Source organism: Lactuca sativa, chromosome 4, assembly GCF_002870075.4.
Source record: "Lactuca sativa cultivar Salinas chromosome 4, Lsat_Salinas_v11, whole genome shotgun sequence".
In the NCBI taxonomy this organism is placed as follows: Eukaryota; Viridiplantae; Streptophyta; class Magnoliopsida; order Asterales; family Asteraceae; genus Lactuca; species Lactuca sativa.
The window spans coordinates 371,195,082-371,210,524 of NC_056626.2; the positions used below are offsets into that span (position 1 = coordinate 371,195,082).

Consider the following 15,443-nt stretch of genomic DNA (forward strand, 5'->3'; position numbering starts at 1 on the left):
TCCACCCCGACCTAAGATATCAGATGAAGGTCAATACCCCCCTCAAAATGAAACCCATCCATGAATCTAGAACCTCATCTCGCCTATTCCATACACAAATGGATCCAGACTTAAGCTCGAGAGTCTGATTCAACAGGAGAATTGGAACCACTCATTTCCAATCTGGTACTCAACTCATGACCCAAAATTCGCGGATTTATGCACACACCATCTCTCCAATTCCTTCCGATTACGATAATCCCTACTTAACCGGGGATATAAAAATTTCTTGACTGACACGGAGACTCCCGTCTCGCCCCTGGTTCGGCAACCAGGCCCCCAAAGACTCAAGTGGTAAGGCTACCCAAGCCTAATAACTCCTCTACGCCATACTCTGACTAGTGAATACTACAATTCCCGGTAGAACAATATTCACCCTTATCGACTACTGAGTGCTACAGCCTACCCCGTAGTCTTGCGATATTCTCTCACTGACTTGTGAATGCTACGCCCCCCCCCCCCCCCCAAGTATCACAACACTCTCTTTCTCTAACCAGTGAATACTACGGCTCCCCGTAGTATCACGACACTCTCTCGCTGACTAGTGAATACCACGGCTCCACGTAGTATCACAACCCTCTCCCAATATCCAATGAATACTACGGCTCCCCATTGTATCACGACACTCTCTCGCTGACTAGTGAATACCACGACTCCTCGCAGTATCATAGCCCTTTTCCTAATATCCAATGAATACTACGGCTCCCCGCAGTATCACAACACTCTCTCGCTGACTAGTGAATACCACGGCTCCCCGCAGTATCACAGCCCTCCCCCAATATCCAATGAATACTACGGCTTCCCGTAGTATCACGAAAGTCTCTTCCACTGACTCGCCATGGGCTCACTCCACGGTTTCTCCTGATAATCCCAAGCGATTACTCCCACTCGGATTCACTTTCTCTCTTGTCACCCCATAACCTCATCATCAAGTCCTCACCACACTGAGTTCACCAACTCATGCTCCGCAGCTCGACATAGATACGTGATTACACCCACCCAACTTATGTACCACCACTCCTGATGTAAGTTCTCGCAGGCAAGGCACTAGTCTCAACATAGATACACCCTTAGACAGTCTCACTCCGGCGACAATTAACTGATGGGTTCCCACTAGAACAAAATCACTCGGGTACCTCGATACATCATCACAGCATCTCATGATTTCTTGCCTCAACCACCAATAACTCAGGTCTCATGTGCCCGCACCACAGATCTCCATAACCAGTTACACTTGAACGAATTGATGATCTTCTCAATAGAATACCTAGTTCTACCCCACTTAGGGTTCGAACCATCACCAATTGGCATACCAACAATCTACTCTCACACTTGACACTTGGAACGTACCACGCAAACACTCAATGATCTTCCCGATGGAAACCAAGCGACTCCAAATATCATGTAACTCAGACAAGAATCTTAGAATCCTCCCAAATTGAGTGCCTCTAGTCATCTCGAAACCTCAGACTAACACATCGCCGGATACCTCAACTGTTCCGAAATAACCCTGACTCTCGGTCCAGGAATAATGCACTATCACGCACCTCATCTCTGATTCCTCGACCAACATCCCACCTCGGGAATCATCATAAAATCAAGAGACCTTACTCTCACAGAATATACAAAACATAAACAATGAGGGCCACCGCCACGATATACTCCTCTTGATCACCTGGAACTGCTGCTAAAAGTATGCTTCCCTTAATAAGGCACCTTCTTGTTATCTTCCATCTTAGTCCTACTAACGACTCTCTCGTGGTATAAAAATACCTCGCAGCAAAAAAACTGCCCAAATACTCTGATGAAAAGGTCACCACCATATGTTACCCCACGGGGTTTACCTCCAAACTCTAAAACCGGAAACTCGATATCTCCTTCACTTCTCCCAGAAACGGGAACAACGTAACTCCTTCCGCAGAAGGTGACGTCTCATCCATCAGCCGATGGATCGACTCAGACCTTGATCCTCCAATAAGCATTATCTCTACTCATCCCTGAGCCTTGCGACTCCAACTATCATCCCACCAATAAAATCCCTTGGAAACGAACTCGATTTCCCTTTCAAGGTATACTCCATTAAAACTTGCTCGGCGTGGCCCTATAGCCCCACACTCTATCATTTGATCTCAGACTAATCAACCACCAGGGGATAATTGGTAAAAACCAGGAGCACTAACTGCCACAAATCATGGTACTCGAACCATGTGATTACCTCTCAATCTGCTATGAATCGTGGTACCCGAACCATGTTATCTCCTCTCAATCTGCTACTTAGAACCTCTGGAATTTTCCCTGTATCAAGTATAGGTCCTCTTCTTTTAGTAGTACGAGCCCATACTACCTGCCACATCTACCCATACTTTCCACACAGATTATTCCAGATTTCCTAAGTAGCTGCTCAACCTCCTCAATCACCAATCCAATCATACCTGGTTGCTCTCCTACGAATACTCTCCTCTATCAGCGTACTCATCTGACAAGATCACTCCCTAGGCTCTTCCTAGGTTCTCACACTTTTCTGCCATTAACTGCTGAAGAACTCCTTATGATGCCAACCATCTACCTCCTGAATATCGTCATATTCGCTTAGTAGTTGACTCCCATCATCAAGAGTTCCACAAAGCACGAAGCAAGAAACATTTGGGCATCGAATAATCTCTACCAACACATAAAACCACTCTAGGTTACCACTCCACTTGTTCTACTCACACTCAAAAGGTATCACCGAACTCAAGCAACTATACCCTTTGCAGGTATCTAATTACTCTCTCAGTAGGCTCCTCTGATGCTCTTCTAGGTATCTCTCCTAGATTACTCCTCTACTCAAGTTCACTCTAAAAGATCTCTGCTGGATACTCTTACTTCACACACACACACACTCAAAGCACATCACAGATAACAAAATTCCTAGGCTAAGGCATCACAAATCAGGCAACTCTATCCCTATAATATGAAATACCTAGCCTATCTTCTAGCATGCATCACTATTATCTCAATAATAACTCATAACACAAATAAGTAAGGGTATTTTGGGAAATCACCGTTCGGGCTTTGGCTGATTGTACACACTGCTCCTTCTTGTTTTTCTCTTAGAAACTTTTGCTCGTTTTAGAAAAATCATTTCTTTTTGAAAATTTTCTCAAATCCTCATTTTGAGTCCAAATATACTCGAAGGTGCATCCAAATCCCTCAAACCAAGGCTCTGATACCAACTTGTAACAACGTAAATTTTAAAACAAATTTTTCATTTTAAAATCATATAATTCTCGTAGCACATTTCACAAAAATCTCATTGATTTAATTTACAAAACACAACTCCATAATTGTTTGATTCGTACTTTAGGATCCTCAAAACATAACTCCTGCTCTGGTGTGTACAATCAAGTTGGTGCCTTCCCACGATCCTGAGAAAACTTGAAGTACATATCACATAACACGGTAAGCACAAAGCTTAATGAGTTCCCAAAAATACCACGTACAACACATTAGTCACTCAAGGCTATAACTCTGTAAGACCCTCCGGTCTATGTGTCTCAGTGGGACCCTCCAGTCCCATGGCTTGTTGGACCCTTTGGTCCAGTCTAAGTGAGGAGCCTCCAGTCTCATAGCATGTTGGACCCTCCGGTCTGGTCTCAGTAACAAATTATATAGCATATATATATCACACAGACGAATTCATAACTCAAGTAAGCACATAACCCTCTACTCACACATAAATATCACTCTAGGTAAAGTATAGTGAGAAGACTCACCTCGGATGATGAACAACCCCTAAAAACGCTACTACTGCGCACCGGCCTCTATCTCTGAGCAAAACCCACAATTCACCCAATTAGGAAGTAAGTCCAAACTCTCACTCATTAGGTATAAAGGTAGCCCACTAACTAGCCCATCAATAATCTAAAACCATTGGGCCCACCAAGGCCCAATAATAAATGGACTCTCTTGAGGCCCAAATTCTCAAATCTAAATGGCAGGCCCACTCAAGGGCCCAAAGCACACATACACACACGCACACACACACACACACACATATATATATATATATATATATATATATATATATATATATACATACCTCTGGTCCGAAACTCTATTACAACCGGTCCAAACTCCAGGCCCAACACTCAAAGCCCAAAATGAGACTTAGCCCAAAAGTCCATAGTGAGGTTACGCGGGGCGTTCCTCCCTTCGTACGCTCAGCGTACTCACGAATTCATATTGGACATCTGGGTCACTTGGTCAGTATGCGGGGCGTACTGGAATTACGCTCAACATACGTCCATGATTGTTATCTCCACTCCATTGGTCTTAATCTGTTAAGACCATAACTATACTCTTAGGTCTAGTTTCCATAAAGGCTCAGACACAATAAAGCTCGTGACTTTAAGCCTTTGCATGGCGTAACAACCCAAAGATTTAAAAAGACATTCAAACCTTCCAAAAACCATCCTTACACAATTAAAAGTTATTCAAACATCAACAAGTTCTAATTGTTTTCAAAATGTTTTCATATCAGAGTTCCTAGAAATCCAAAATCATAAAAACGGGGGTATGTACGTCACGCCTTCTCCTTGCCATGGTCAACTGATGTACCTGAAACAATAAACGATAAAATGTAAGCTCGAAGGCTTAGTGAGTTAGCCCCAAAATACCAACCTCTACCATTTAGTACAAAAAGAATAATAATTAACAACATGCATAATGAGCCTTCAGCCTGACTGGACCGCCTCCTACGAGCCTACAGCCTATCTGGACCACTCTCGATCCTTCGGCATGACTGGACCGCCTCCTACGACCTACAGCCTATCCGGACCGCTCCGGGTATGTTGGCCTCAACTGCACAAAGGAGGACACTGCCTCAACCCAACCCATCCATATATGTCGACATATAAATAGCACATAATCATACAATAAACACAGATCATACTAACTGCTAACATAGTAGCATTCTATCCATCAAGATACCAATCCAACTGATCATAAATATGGAACACATACTAACACCAGGAATAAATCCCAAGGGACCGACCTAGTGTCGTAGACCCTATTGGTATAGTGAGGAGAACTCACTTAGCAATAGTGCAGAACTGAATTGAGAGTCTTCAATTGCTATGCCCGACACCCTCAACTGAGAGATAAAAGAATACAAATTACTCAACTAGGCCCAAATTTTCCAAATCAATTATTGGCCCAATTTATTAAACTGGGCCCATCACTCTATTGGGCCTACACGAAACCTACAAGTCTAACCTGGCCCAACAACATTGCATGCATAGCCCATTAAGGGATTCACCCAATTGACCCATAACCGGCCCAAAGTATAAAACCCACAAGCCAAAAGTCCAACAGGGAGCGTACACGGGACGTACCTCCCAGTTACGCTGGGCGTAGCTTAGTTCATCGTTGACCATCATCGGGACGGCTAACCACGTACGCTGGGTGTACAGATATTACACGGGGCGTACACGCAGATTTACCAAAGTCTTATTAAGTGCTTAATGGGTTGAGCTCTTGAACCCATATTCCAGATCCATCGACCAAATATCCCATAGAATCATAAAGTTTCAGACTTTATCACATTGGACGACCAAAAAGTCCTTAACTCATAGTCTTAATCCATTAAGACCTTCTTATCACATGCATGGATCAAGTTTAGCTAAAGAGGATTGATTTTTATCACTCAAGGTCTCTCAAAACATCTGGAAGGACACTTTATTTCGTCTATAACTTCACATGCATCAACTTGGGAAATCTAGGGACCAAAAGACCTTCATAAAGCTAAAAAGTCTAGATCTAAGGTAAATAAGCATAAAGGTTCAATCTTTTTACCTTCTGGAGCTCTAATGGTGTAACCCAACTTCAAATCCAAGGCCTTGCTTTCCTCCTCTAGCTTCTTGGTGTAATAATTCCACTCTCCAAGGCTCAAGATGCACACTAACTCACTCTTCACACACAAACTAGGGTTTTGGGGAATTCTCTGAGGTATGGAGGCTGAGGTGAGGGTAAAGAATGAGCCATAAGGGTGTTTATATAGTCCCAACTCCGAATATTAAGGTTTTTAGCTGACGCGAGTACGACCAGCGTACATAGGCTTACGCCCAGCGTACTAGGGCGCGCCTAGTACGCCCAACGTACTCTTATGTACGCTTAGCGTACCCTTCTCCCTGTGGCCCAAAGTTTCAACTTTAGGTCCCTAAACTTCCTGGGACTCAACATAACTTCTCCGAGGGCCATAAAAGACAATAATCAAAGGAAGGCGGGTTTCGAAATATACCTGCTCGGTTCGGGGCGTTACAGCAGATCAAGTCCTAAACACAAAAACTCTTACTCTTTACTCCGAAAAATGGTCATATCTTATGCATGAGGTGGTTCCAACATCCAAGGCCTCATTTTTATGAATCTTCTCCACTAGAAACACTTAAAGGGACATATATTAGGCTCTGGAGTTCAACAACTCATAAAGCTTCAAGCTTTGGGACCAAAAACCCTAAAATGGACCCAAAACGAAAAATAGCACAACAATAAGCAAGTTGCAAACTTGATACCTCTGGAAGATGCACCAACAAGAGAAGAACATAGATCTAAAAGCTAGATGCTTAAGCTATTCTCTTTCAAAGCTCCTTCTTCTTCAAAATCCAAACATAACTAGTCATCACCCCACTAGATCCACATGAGAAAGTCACCAAGATTCAAACTTTATGCTTTTTGGAGCTAGATCAACTTGATTAGGGCTTGGATCCACAAGCTCCAAGCCAAGTAATGCTTCCTCAAGGAATTCCTTATTCCACAATATGCACCAAAAACTCACTAAATCACCAAAATGCTCAAGAATCACTCAAATGGAGGCTTAGGGTCGATTTCTAGGGTTTAGAGGGATGGAGGCTGAAGATATTAGGGTTAGGTTATGAGATAAGGAGCTTAAATAGGGTCCAAGACCCTAAAATAGGGTTCAGGTCTGATCAGCGTACGCCCAACGTACATATGGTAAGCCCAGCGTACTCCGAAGAACATTCACGACCACCCCTGGTCAGTACGCCCATCGTACTCCAAAGTACGCCCATCGTACTTCCTTCTTCACTAGTACGCCCAACGTATTCAGCTAAGCCTGAAACCACAAAACTTCTGAAGTCCATAACTTCTTCGTTATAAATCTGTTTCCGACGATCCTTATATCCACGAAAAGATAACGATAAGCCCTACACTTCTATCAACTTTATTCCTCCTGAATCCCAATGGAACTCAGATCTAAAATTCACGAAAAGCCAGAATCAGCGCCTTTAGCAATACATTTGGGTTCTAAAGCACAAACCAAACTCTTTTATCACACAACCTACCTTACCCACATTCCAAAAGAGCCTAAACCTTTCTCTTTCAAAGCCTCAAAACCTTCTCATACTCGGATTAAGGCCCACGGGCCTTAAATCAGAAAACTATCCAAAACAGGATGTTACAATTCTCTCCCACTTTAATTAGATTTTGCCCTCGAAATTGCAAGTACCATTCACGGGTTTATATATGATGTTGATATTTAGGTTGATTAAAATATGCAAGATGCTTGATTTTGACATATTAATGTAAAATGGTTGTTATCTTCAAAAATCATGAATGAGGTAAGTATGCTTGAGTCTTGGCATATAATGATGTTTGATGGGTGTAGCTCAAACTCCTGCTCTTGCAAAAAACATTGCCCAAATGGATGATCATAAGAAAGTTTGTTGTTATTACTGTTACTTTTAAGGTGTGATTATTTGCTAATATTGTGAAATTCATTAATTTTCTCGAAAGTATATTTTTCTTTTCCATGTAATTTTAGTTGTAAAATAAAGTATATTGCCCTTAAAGTACATTTCTATGGAAAGTTAACAACATAAATTATTCTGTCAACTTTGACTCTTGGATTGGTGTTTGCTTATTAGTCATACAAACTTTTGTATCTGTAATGGTTATTATTAGTCAGTTTGATAACCTTACCTAGGTATGTAGGTTTATATAATTTTTTTTGTTCATATGTTATTTTTCAAAAATTATGGTTTGATTTCTAACTTTAGGTAAAACTTCCTTCATTCGTCCATCATATCATGATATTTGTATATAAAAAAATTTGATTTATAAATATTTTGTACAATTTTATTATTTATTATTAGTATATGACCATTACTTCTCTCCATTTGAATATGTAATTTTCTTTTATGTAGTTACTTATCTTATATTACAATATAGTTTAAATTTCATATAATGTCATTTCCATGAATATTCCTATTTTTAAAACTATATTCATAATTTTATTGTATTATACAATATCATAATTTTCTAACATATCTACAAATACAAATTATCGATCGGATATTCAAACCATTATAATTTCGTAGCTTCAACCAATTATTATATCATTATCAAATTACAACAAAATAAATATATTTATAAATTATTTAATTTTTTATTACCATTAGTCAATAGTTAACTTATAATTTAATTAAAATTAATTTTATATTTCTTACCCATGATGTCCACATGTTATAACTTAATTCGAATAAAAACTATAAATATACATAAACTTACTTTCGTCATTTAAATTGCAAATCGATTGATTAATGTGTCTGGGTCTTTTTACCATTTTAACCGACCAAACCTTTATCCACTTTGTGACTTGAAATGTCAGAGGACCCGCAATTCAATTTGAGCATTGGAAAGGATCATGACAGCAATGACACGGTGGCGTAAACTATGGAATATTAACCAACATGCAATTTCCTCCTCTGTTTTATATAAACCACATATATATTCCTTTAGTTTATTTGTTAACACCAAAGCACCTCAAGATTTTATACTCTATCCACTTGAGTATAAAACCAAGGGTATAAGTTATTTTTAGTCATCAAACTTTTCTAAATGTTTTATTGTAGTCTTATATTTTGTTTAAACTACTCTTAGTCATTTGAGGTCTTGAAATCCAAAATACATATAAGGAAAAAAATCAATATAACATTAATGCTTTTGATATCAAATTACAAAGGGTGGAGGAGACCAAAATAAAACTAGTTTGATTTTATACGTTTTTTCCAATGACAAAAGCGATGGAATGGAGGAGGGAAAACTAGTCTTTTGAAATTTATGGAGACTGTCCGAGTTAAAAAAAAGTTAAGGACTAAATGCGCATGCTATTCTAAATCATATGATCATTCATATGGTTTAATAGGGTAACTGAACAAACCTAAATCATTGAAATCAAACCTTATATTTTTGGTTATGATGACTTTAAAAATATTAAAAATCTAAAAAAGAAACCCCGATAAAACCGAATGTAGTTGTAACTACATGTTTATTTACAAGCAAAGAGTGCAAACACTATAAAGGTACTAATGTTAACATCTCAAACGGATTAAACTAAACCTTATTTGTTTGGTTATAGTTAATCTAAAAATGGTCAAAAACCGAATAAAACAAAACCTCAGAATTGAATGTAGTGGTCAATACATATTTGATAACAAGCAAATAATGTTGATAGCAAAAACCATAAGGGTATTAATGTTAATATCCCAATATTGATTGAACCTTCTTTTGTTTGGTTATAGTCTATTTGAAAATGTTAAAACCCCAAATAAACAACACATGGTGAGATGAAACAGAATGTAGTTGTCACTACATGTTTGTTCACAAGCAAATAATGTCGATACTAAAATCCATGAGGATATTAATGTTAATACCCTAAAATTGATTAGACTAAACCTTATTTTATTTCCTTATAGTCGATTAAAATGTTAAAAAGCCGAATAAAGCAAAATATAATAAAAACGAATGTAAGCAAAAAATCATAAGGATATTAACATCAACATCTCAAAATCAATTAAATTGAACCTTATTTTGTTCTCTTACAGTTAATTTAAAAATATTAAAAAAAAAACGAATAAACTATATCTACAAAAACCGAATATAGTTAATTAAAAAATGTTAAAACCCAAATAAAACTAAACCTAACAAAATCGGATGTAGTTTTTCATATATGTTTGTTCACAAATACGCTTGGTAATTGAGCGAGTTTTGACCCTGATTCGATCCAAACCCTTAATAATTATATGAGTTTGGAGCATAGTTTTTGATCTGTTTACCTGTTAACGACCCGTACCGGCTAACATTTTTATTAAAAGGGTCGGGTATGGATCATCACTGATCCGATCCGTTTATAATCCGTCCCGTATAAATTTTAGAATTATAAATTCGTATTTTATATACAACCTAAAGTTTAATTTTAATTCTAAATTTCTAATCGAAAGTCCAAAAAGAAAATGCTAAAAACTAAACTGTTTTTACATAATAATCAATGACTTGACTTCTAGAATTTCAGTATTCTACCAAGAAACATGATTTCATTTCATTTATATATCATCAACCAAACAGTCATTTATAAATAAGAAGAACGTTTGCAATTACTATTCTCTATTAATGTAATCATCGGTCAAAAACCAATAAGAAGTTATTACAAAAATGATTTCAATTCCTATCGAAAGTCCTCTAGTACATAATATGTTATTTAAATCAATATTTGTTTTATTTAATAAATGTTATTTTGAGGTTTTAGTAAAATAAGTCTAATTATTCAAAAAAGCTATGGGTTACGGGGCGGGTTTGGATATCTATTGATTTGACGGATAAGAGTATGGTTTGATTATTTAAAACCCTACGGGTTACGGAGTGTGCTTGGATCAGATTTTGAAATTTGTTAAACGGGTTTGGATCAAATATGATGCGCTCCAAACCCACCCCCCTACCTAGTCTATTCACAAGCAAAGAATGTTGATAGCAACAACAATAAAGGGGTATTAGTGTTAATATCCAAACATCAAGGGTATCAAATTAAAAACAAAATACATAAATCCATCGAATAAAAACAATCTAAACAAGCTTCCATTCATAATCATAGATTTACAGACAAGAATGGCCATCTTCAATTATCAAACAAAATCAATGATTACTAGAAACCGCGTGAAATGCGCCGAATTTCAAAAGCTGTCACCTTTTCCTTTTTGGGGTTTACCCTTTCCATCATACACCAGGTAACCCTTTTGCTTATCAGTAGAATATTTGCAAATTGCAATCTTTATCTATATATAGATGCCTCCAGTTTGGATTTGATAGCGATAATTCACATTTGTTCTTTCATTTTGTCGTGTTCATTCACATTTTAACCAATTGCTCTTCATTCATATCTGGTATGTGCCCATTTCCCTTTCACATCACTAGGGTTTTTTTCCAGCAGAATGCTCTGTTTTTGCTCATTTTTGTCGGTGTTCTTTTGTATTCTGTTTTTTCTTAACATTGTGTGTTCTTTCTAGAAATATTGATGACGCCCAGTTGCAAAAAACAAATTTAATGAAAAAAAGTTTGAAAATTTGCAGGGATTTTAGTTGATCCCGGTGAAATGGAGAAGAAAATGCTGTTCCATTTGACGATTTTGATTTTGGGTATTTTGAGTTCTTCTTCCATGGTGAAAGCAGAGGACCCTTATAAGTACTTCACTTGGACTGTTACTTATGGAACTGCTTCTCCTCTTGGTGTCCCTCAACAGGTTCTTGATTGTTTAAGACTCTAATTGTTTCTTACTTTTGTTTTTTTTAGTTTTAATTTAGTGAAATTTACTCTTAATTTTACTGATTAATGTTTGACGTTTGTTTTGTAGATTATCTTAATAAATGGTCAATTTCCTGGCCCTAAGCTTGATGTTGTAACAAATGACAATATTATCCTCAATCTCATCAATAATCTAGACCAGCCTTTCCTCTTGACATGGTGAGTCTTTTTGTCATTTCACATCTGCCAAATGCATTTAACATGATATTATGAAGGAAAAATGGAATAATCACACAAATATAATCATGTATGATGTAATGCTTCACAAATTCATCAATTATACAATTACGAAAATTACGTAATTAAGGTCTTTGATGTTGGATATTATTCATAAAGCAATTTTGTCATTCACAAACAATCAATTTTTTTGTTAAGCATCACTTATTTAGTGGCTATTTTTTGTTATTATCCGTATTTTTAAATAAAAACCACTAGCCAATTTTGACAAATTTAACACTATGGGTTAAAAAATTTAGAACTAACCCTTTTGTGGTTGGAATCATGAATCATATAATTGAATAAATGTTGTATCTTTTAGGAATGGAATTAAACAAAGAAAGAATTCATGGCAAGATGGGGTTTTGGGCACAAATTGTCCGATTCCACCGAATTCCAATTTCACATACAAATTCCAACCAAAAGATCAAATCGGAGGCTACACATACTTCCCGTCGACCGGAATGCACAAAGCCGCCGGTGGTTTTGGAGCGATTAATGTTTATGCTCGACCTCGTATTCCGGTTCCATATGCAATTCCCGCCGGTGATTTTAATTTACTCATCGGTGATTGGTACAAATCCAACCATAAGGTGAGGAGGATAAAGTCAAAATTCAAATCTTGAAATCTTTAATTTTAAATTTTACTTTACTACTTTTAGGTATTTTAGTCAAAAAGATAGTAAATGAGTTGCTTTTGTTACAGATTATTCTGGGTATTTATAATTTTCACTAAAACCTAAACGGGTTTTGGTGACTTTGGGGATTAAAGTCATTATTTTTTACTCTTAAAAAGTCAAAAGCTATAGAAAAAAGATTCAACTGTCTTTTGTCATGATATAAATGATTTTCGTTCTTGATTGAATGCATGTCTTAGTATTGAAACGTGTTGTATTGTTTCAGGGGTTACAACAATATCTTGATTCAGGAAGATCGCTTCCTTTCCCTGATGGCATTCTTGTAAATGGACAAACACGAACCACCTTTAGTGGTGATCAAGGTCATTTTCGACATTTTGCTCCCTAAAAGAATACATTTTTGTTAAATGCAAGATGTAGCAAAGTAGTTTAAAGTCAACGGTCTAAACTATGTTGCTATTTCTTGTTTCATTTTTCAGGTCAAACATACATGTTTAGAATCTCGAATATGGGTTTATCGACTTCCTTCAACTTTAGGATTCAAGGACATAAAATGAAACTTGTCGAAGTTGAAGGGTCAAATGTGGTTCAAAACATGTACGATTCACTTGATGTCCATGTTGGTCAATCGATTTCGGTTCTAGTTACATTAGATCAAGCTCCGAAAGATTACTATGTTGTTGCTTCAACACGGTTTACAAGAAAAATTCTTACTTCGGTTTCGGTATTACACTATTCCAATTCCCAAACATCCGTCTCTGGTCCCATTCCCGCTGGCCCAACCTACCAAGTTCACTGGTCAATGCAACAAGCTAGAACAATAAGGTATAAATAGTTTTCCAATTCCTATTCTGATTCCGATTCCGATTCCGATTCCGATTCTAATCCCTACTTTTTTTTGCTTAGATGGAACCTTACATCGAACGCGGCAAGGCCGAATCCGCAAGGTTCATTCCATTACGGAACAATCACGCCCACAAGGACGATCGTGTTGAGCAACTCTGCAAACCTAATAAATGGAAAGATTCGATATGCTGTCAATGGGGTGTCTTACATTAATGCAGACACCCCATTGAAGCTCGCGGATTACTTCAATATTCCCGGTGTTTATTCTATGAACACCATTCAAATGTCCCCAAATAGCGGTGCGGCAACCGTTGCCACCGCTGTTATGGGGGCCGCACTTCATGACTTTCTTGAAATCGTCTTCCAAAACAATGAGAAAATCGTGCAGTCGTGGCATCTTGATGGCTATGACTTTTGGCCCGTAGGGTAAGACCCTGCTTCTTTTTTTATTATAAGTGTTGTCTGGATTAATGATGTTTACAGATATCCAAAATGGAAAAGCCTTATTTTCCTGACGATCTGTCTGTGCATTAAGTCAAAAAGAAACATCCATATATAGCTTACCAGATTAAGTTATGATATTGTAGATATGGGTCCGGGGAATGGAGTCAAGAGAGCCGAAAAAGTTACAATCTTGTGGATGCTCTTACACGACACACGGTGCAAGTATACCCTAACTCATGGAGTGCAATTTATGTTTCATTGGACAACCAAGGAATGTGGAATCTAAGATCTTCGATGTGGGAACGACAATATCTTGGTCAACAATTCTACTTGAGAGTTTATAATCCGGTTAAGAGTCTTGCGAATGAATATGATATTCCTTCGAATGCTCTTCTTTGTGGTAGAGCCGCAGGACGACGTTTCTAAATGATTTGTTTGTTTATTCAAAGGTCATGAAGGTTTGATCAAAGAAATTATTGGATAATATTTAGATGATACGAGTATGTTTATGAAGATTAGGACTTGTTTTTTGGTCCCGGTTTTTTATTCTTTATTTTCTTGGACGCCTCCGTTTCATTTTAGGGTTTATATTTGTATATTATAACGTTCTACTATCGAGTTTTATCTTGTTAAGGTATTGTATTTCGAAAAGTCTATTGAAATATAGCAATCATATTTACAACTTCCTTTTCATTTCTTGTCGATTCGTTATATTTTGATTTTTTTTTTTAATTTGGTTTATGTTTATATGATATTATTATAATATGAAATTTTCAAATGGAATGTTTTAATTAGAGGAAGAAAAGTAGGATGCTATATAAAGACATCAATACATACAAACGGAGCAAAAATTACTTTTTGCATAGGGGATCAGAATATGGTGTCCATTAATACATAGTGTAATGTGTTTTATTTTGTATTTATGTATCAAATTAGAGGCAAAAATAAATTTAGGTCAGAATTTTGCTTAGAACCTAATTAATCAACATCAAACTACTACTACTTAAAAGATAATAATAACCAACATATGTATACACAATCAATCGAAATCAAAGTTTACCTAAAAATTTTGGGACGATGGCAAGAAATCCTTCACTGTTTTTCTGCATGCACACAAGAAAGCTACCTGATATTTTAGATTAAAATCGCACAACGAATAATTTAATTTTGAGTAGAATTTTTGACTTTGATGATCAAGAAACTCCTAAATAATCTAAAAACACATCATTCTTTCATGAAATCTGTAATGGGAGTTTGACGATTGGTTAAGAAACGTTACCTAGGTCATATGTGTTCCAATGAGGAGTAATTGGTTATGTATTTTTTGAAATTAAATGCTAATGTTTATGTATTTTTTGAAATTAGATGCTGATGTTTATGCATTTTCTAATATCCTAACTCTTTTAACTGAATGGGAGTGTTTATCAGCTACATGTGGACCTGGTTCTATCTCATCACGTATTGAATATTTCATTTGTATATTATCGTAGTGAACTAATAAATACATTTCTTTCAATCATAATTTTTGTAAAATTTGGATATGTTTTTGGGAAAGTCCAAAGTTTATTTGATTATTTCTGCTTTTAGTTGAGTAAAATTTGGATTCCTTTCAAGCAACAAAGTTCATTT

At 36.9% G+C, this 15,443-nt stretch overlaps 1 protein-coding gene across 3 annotated transcripts; it reads left to right on the plus strand.

Annotated features, from left to right (window-relative positions):
- The first annotated feature begins 11,073 nt into the window (after window positions 1–11,073).
- LOC111891462 (L-ascorbate oxidase homolog) lies at window positions 11,074–14,496 on the plus strand. Of its 3 annotated transcripts, none has more exons than XM_023887521.3 (8): window positions 11,074–11,096; window positions 11,439–11,608; window positions 11,720–11,829; window positions 12,209–12,479; window positions 12,790–12,886; window positions 13,004–13,349; window positions 13,431–13,796; window positions 13,958–14,496. In XM_023887521.3, the coding sequence occupies exons 2-8, from the start codon at window positions 11,462–11,464 to the stop codon at window positions 14,238–14,240; spliced, it is 1,620 nt and encodes a 539-aa protein (XP_023743289.1). In that variant the 5' UTR covers window positions 11,074–11,096; window positions 11,439–11,461; the 3' UTR covers window positions 14,241–14,496. The 3 variants fall into 3 exon arrangements, with proteins under 3 accessions (XP_023743289.1, XP_023743287.1, XP_023743288.1); XM_023887519.2 differs by lacking the exon at window positions 11,074–11,096 and adding an exon at window positions 11,103–11,252; XM_023887520.3 differs by lacking the exon at window positions 11,074–11,096 and adding an exon at window positions 11,252–11,323.
- The last annotated feature ends 947 nt before the right edge of the window (window positions 14,497–15,443 follow it).

Excerpts from the sequence above, each read along its gene's own strand:
- LOC111891462 (XM_023887521.3), top strand. The coding sequence starts at position 11,462 with ATGGAGAAGAAAATGCTGTTCCATTTGACGATTTTGATTTTGGGTATT. Across the intron at positions 12,887-13,003 it reads CACCTTTAGTGGTGATCAAG|GTCAAACATACATGTTTAGA; the intron begins GTCATTTTCGAC and ends TTCATTTTTCAG. Across the intron at positions 13,350-13,430 it reads CAACAAGCTAGAACAATAAG|ATGGAACCTTACATCGAACG; the intron begins GTATAAATAGTT and ends TTTTTTGCTTAG.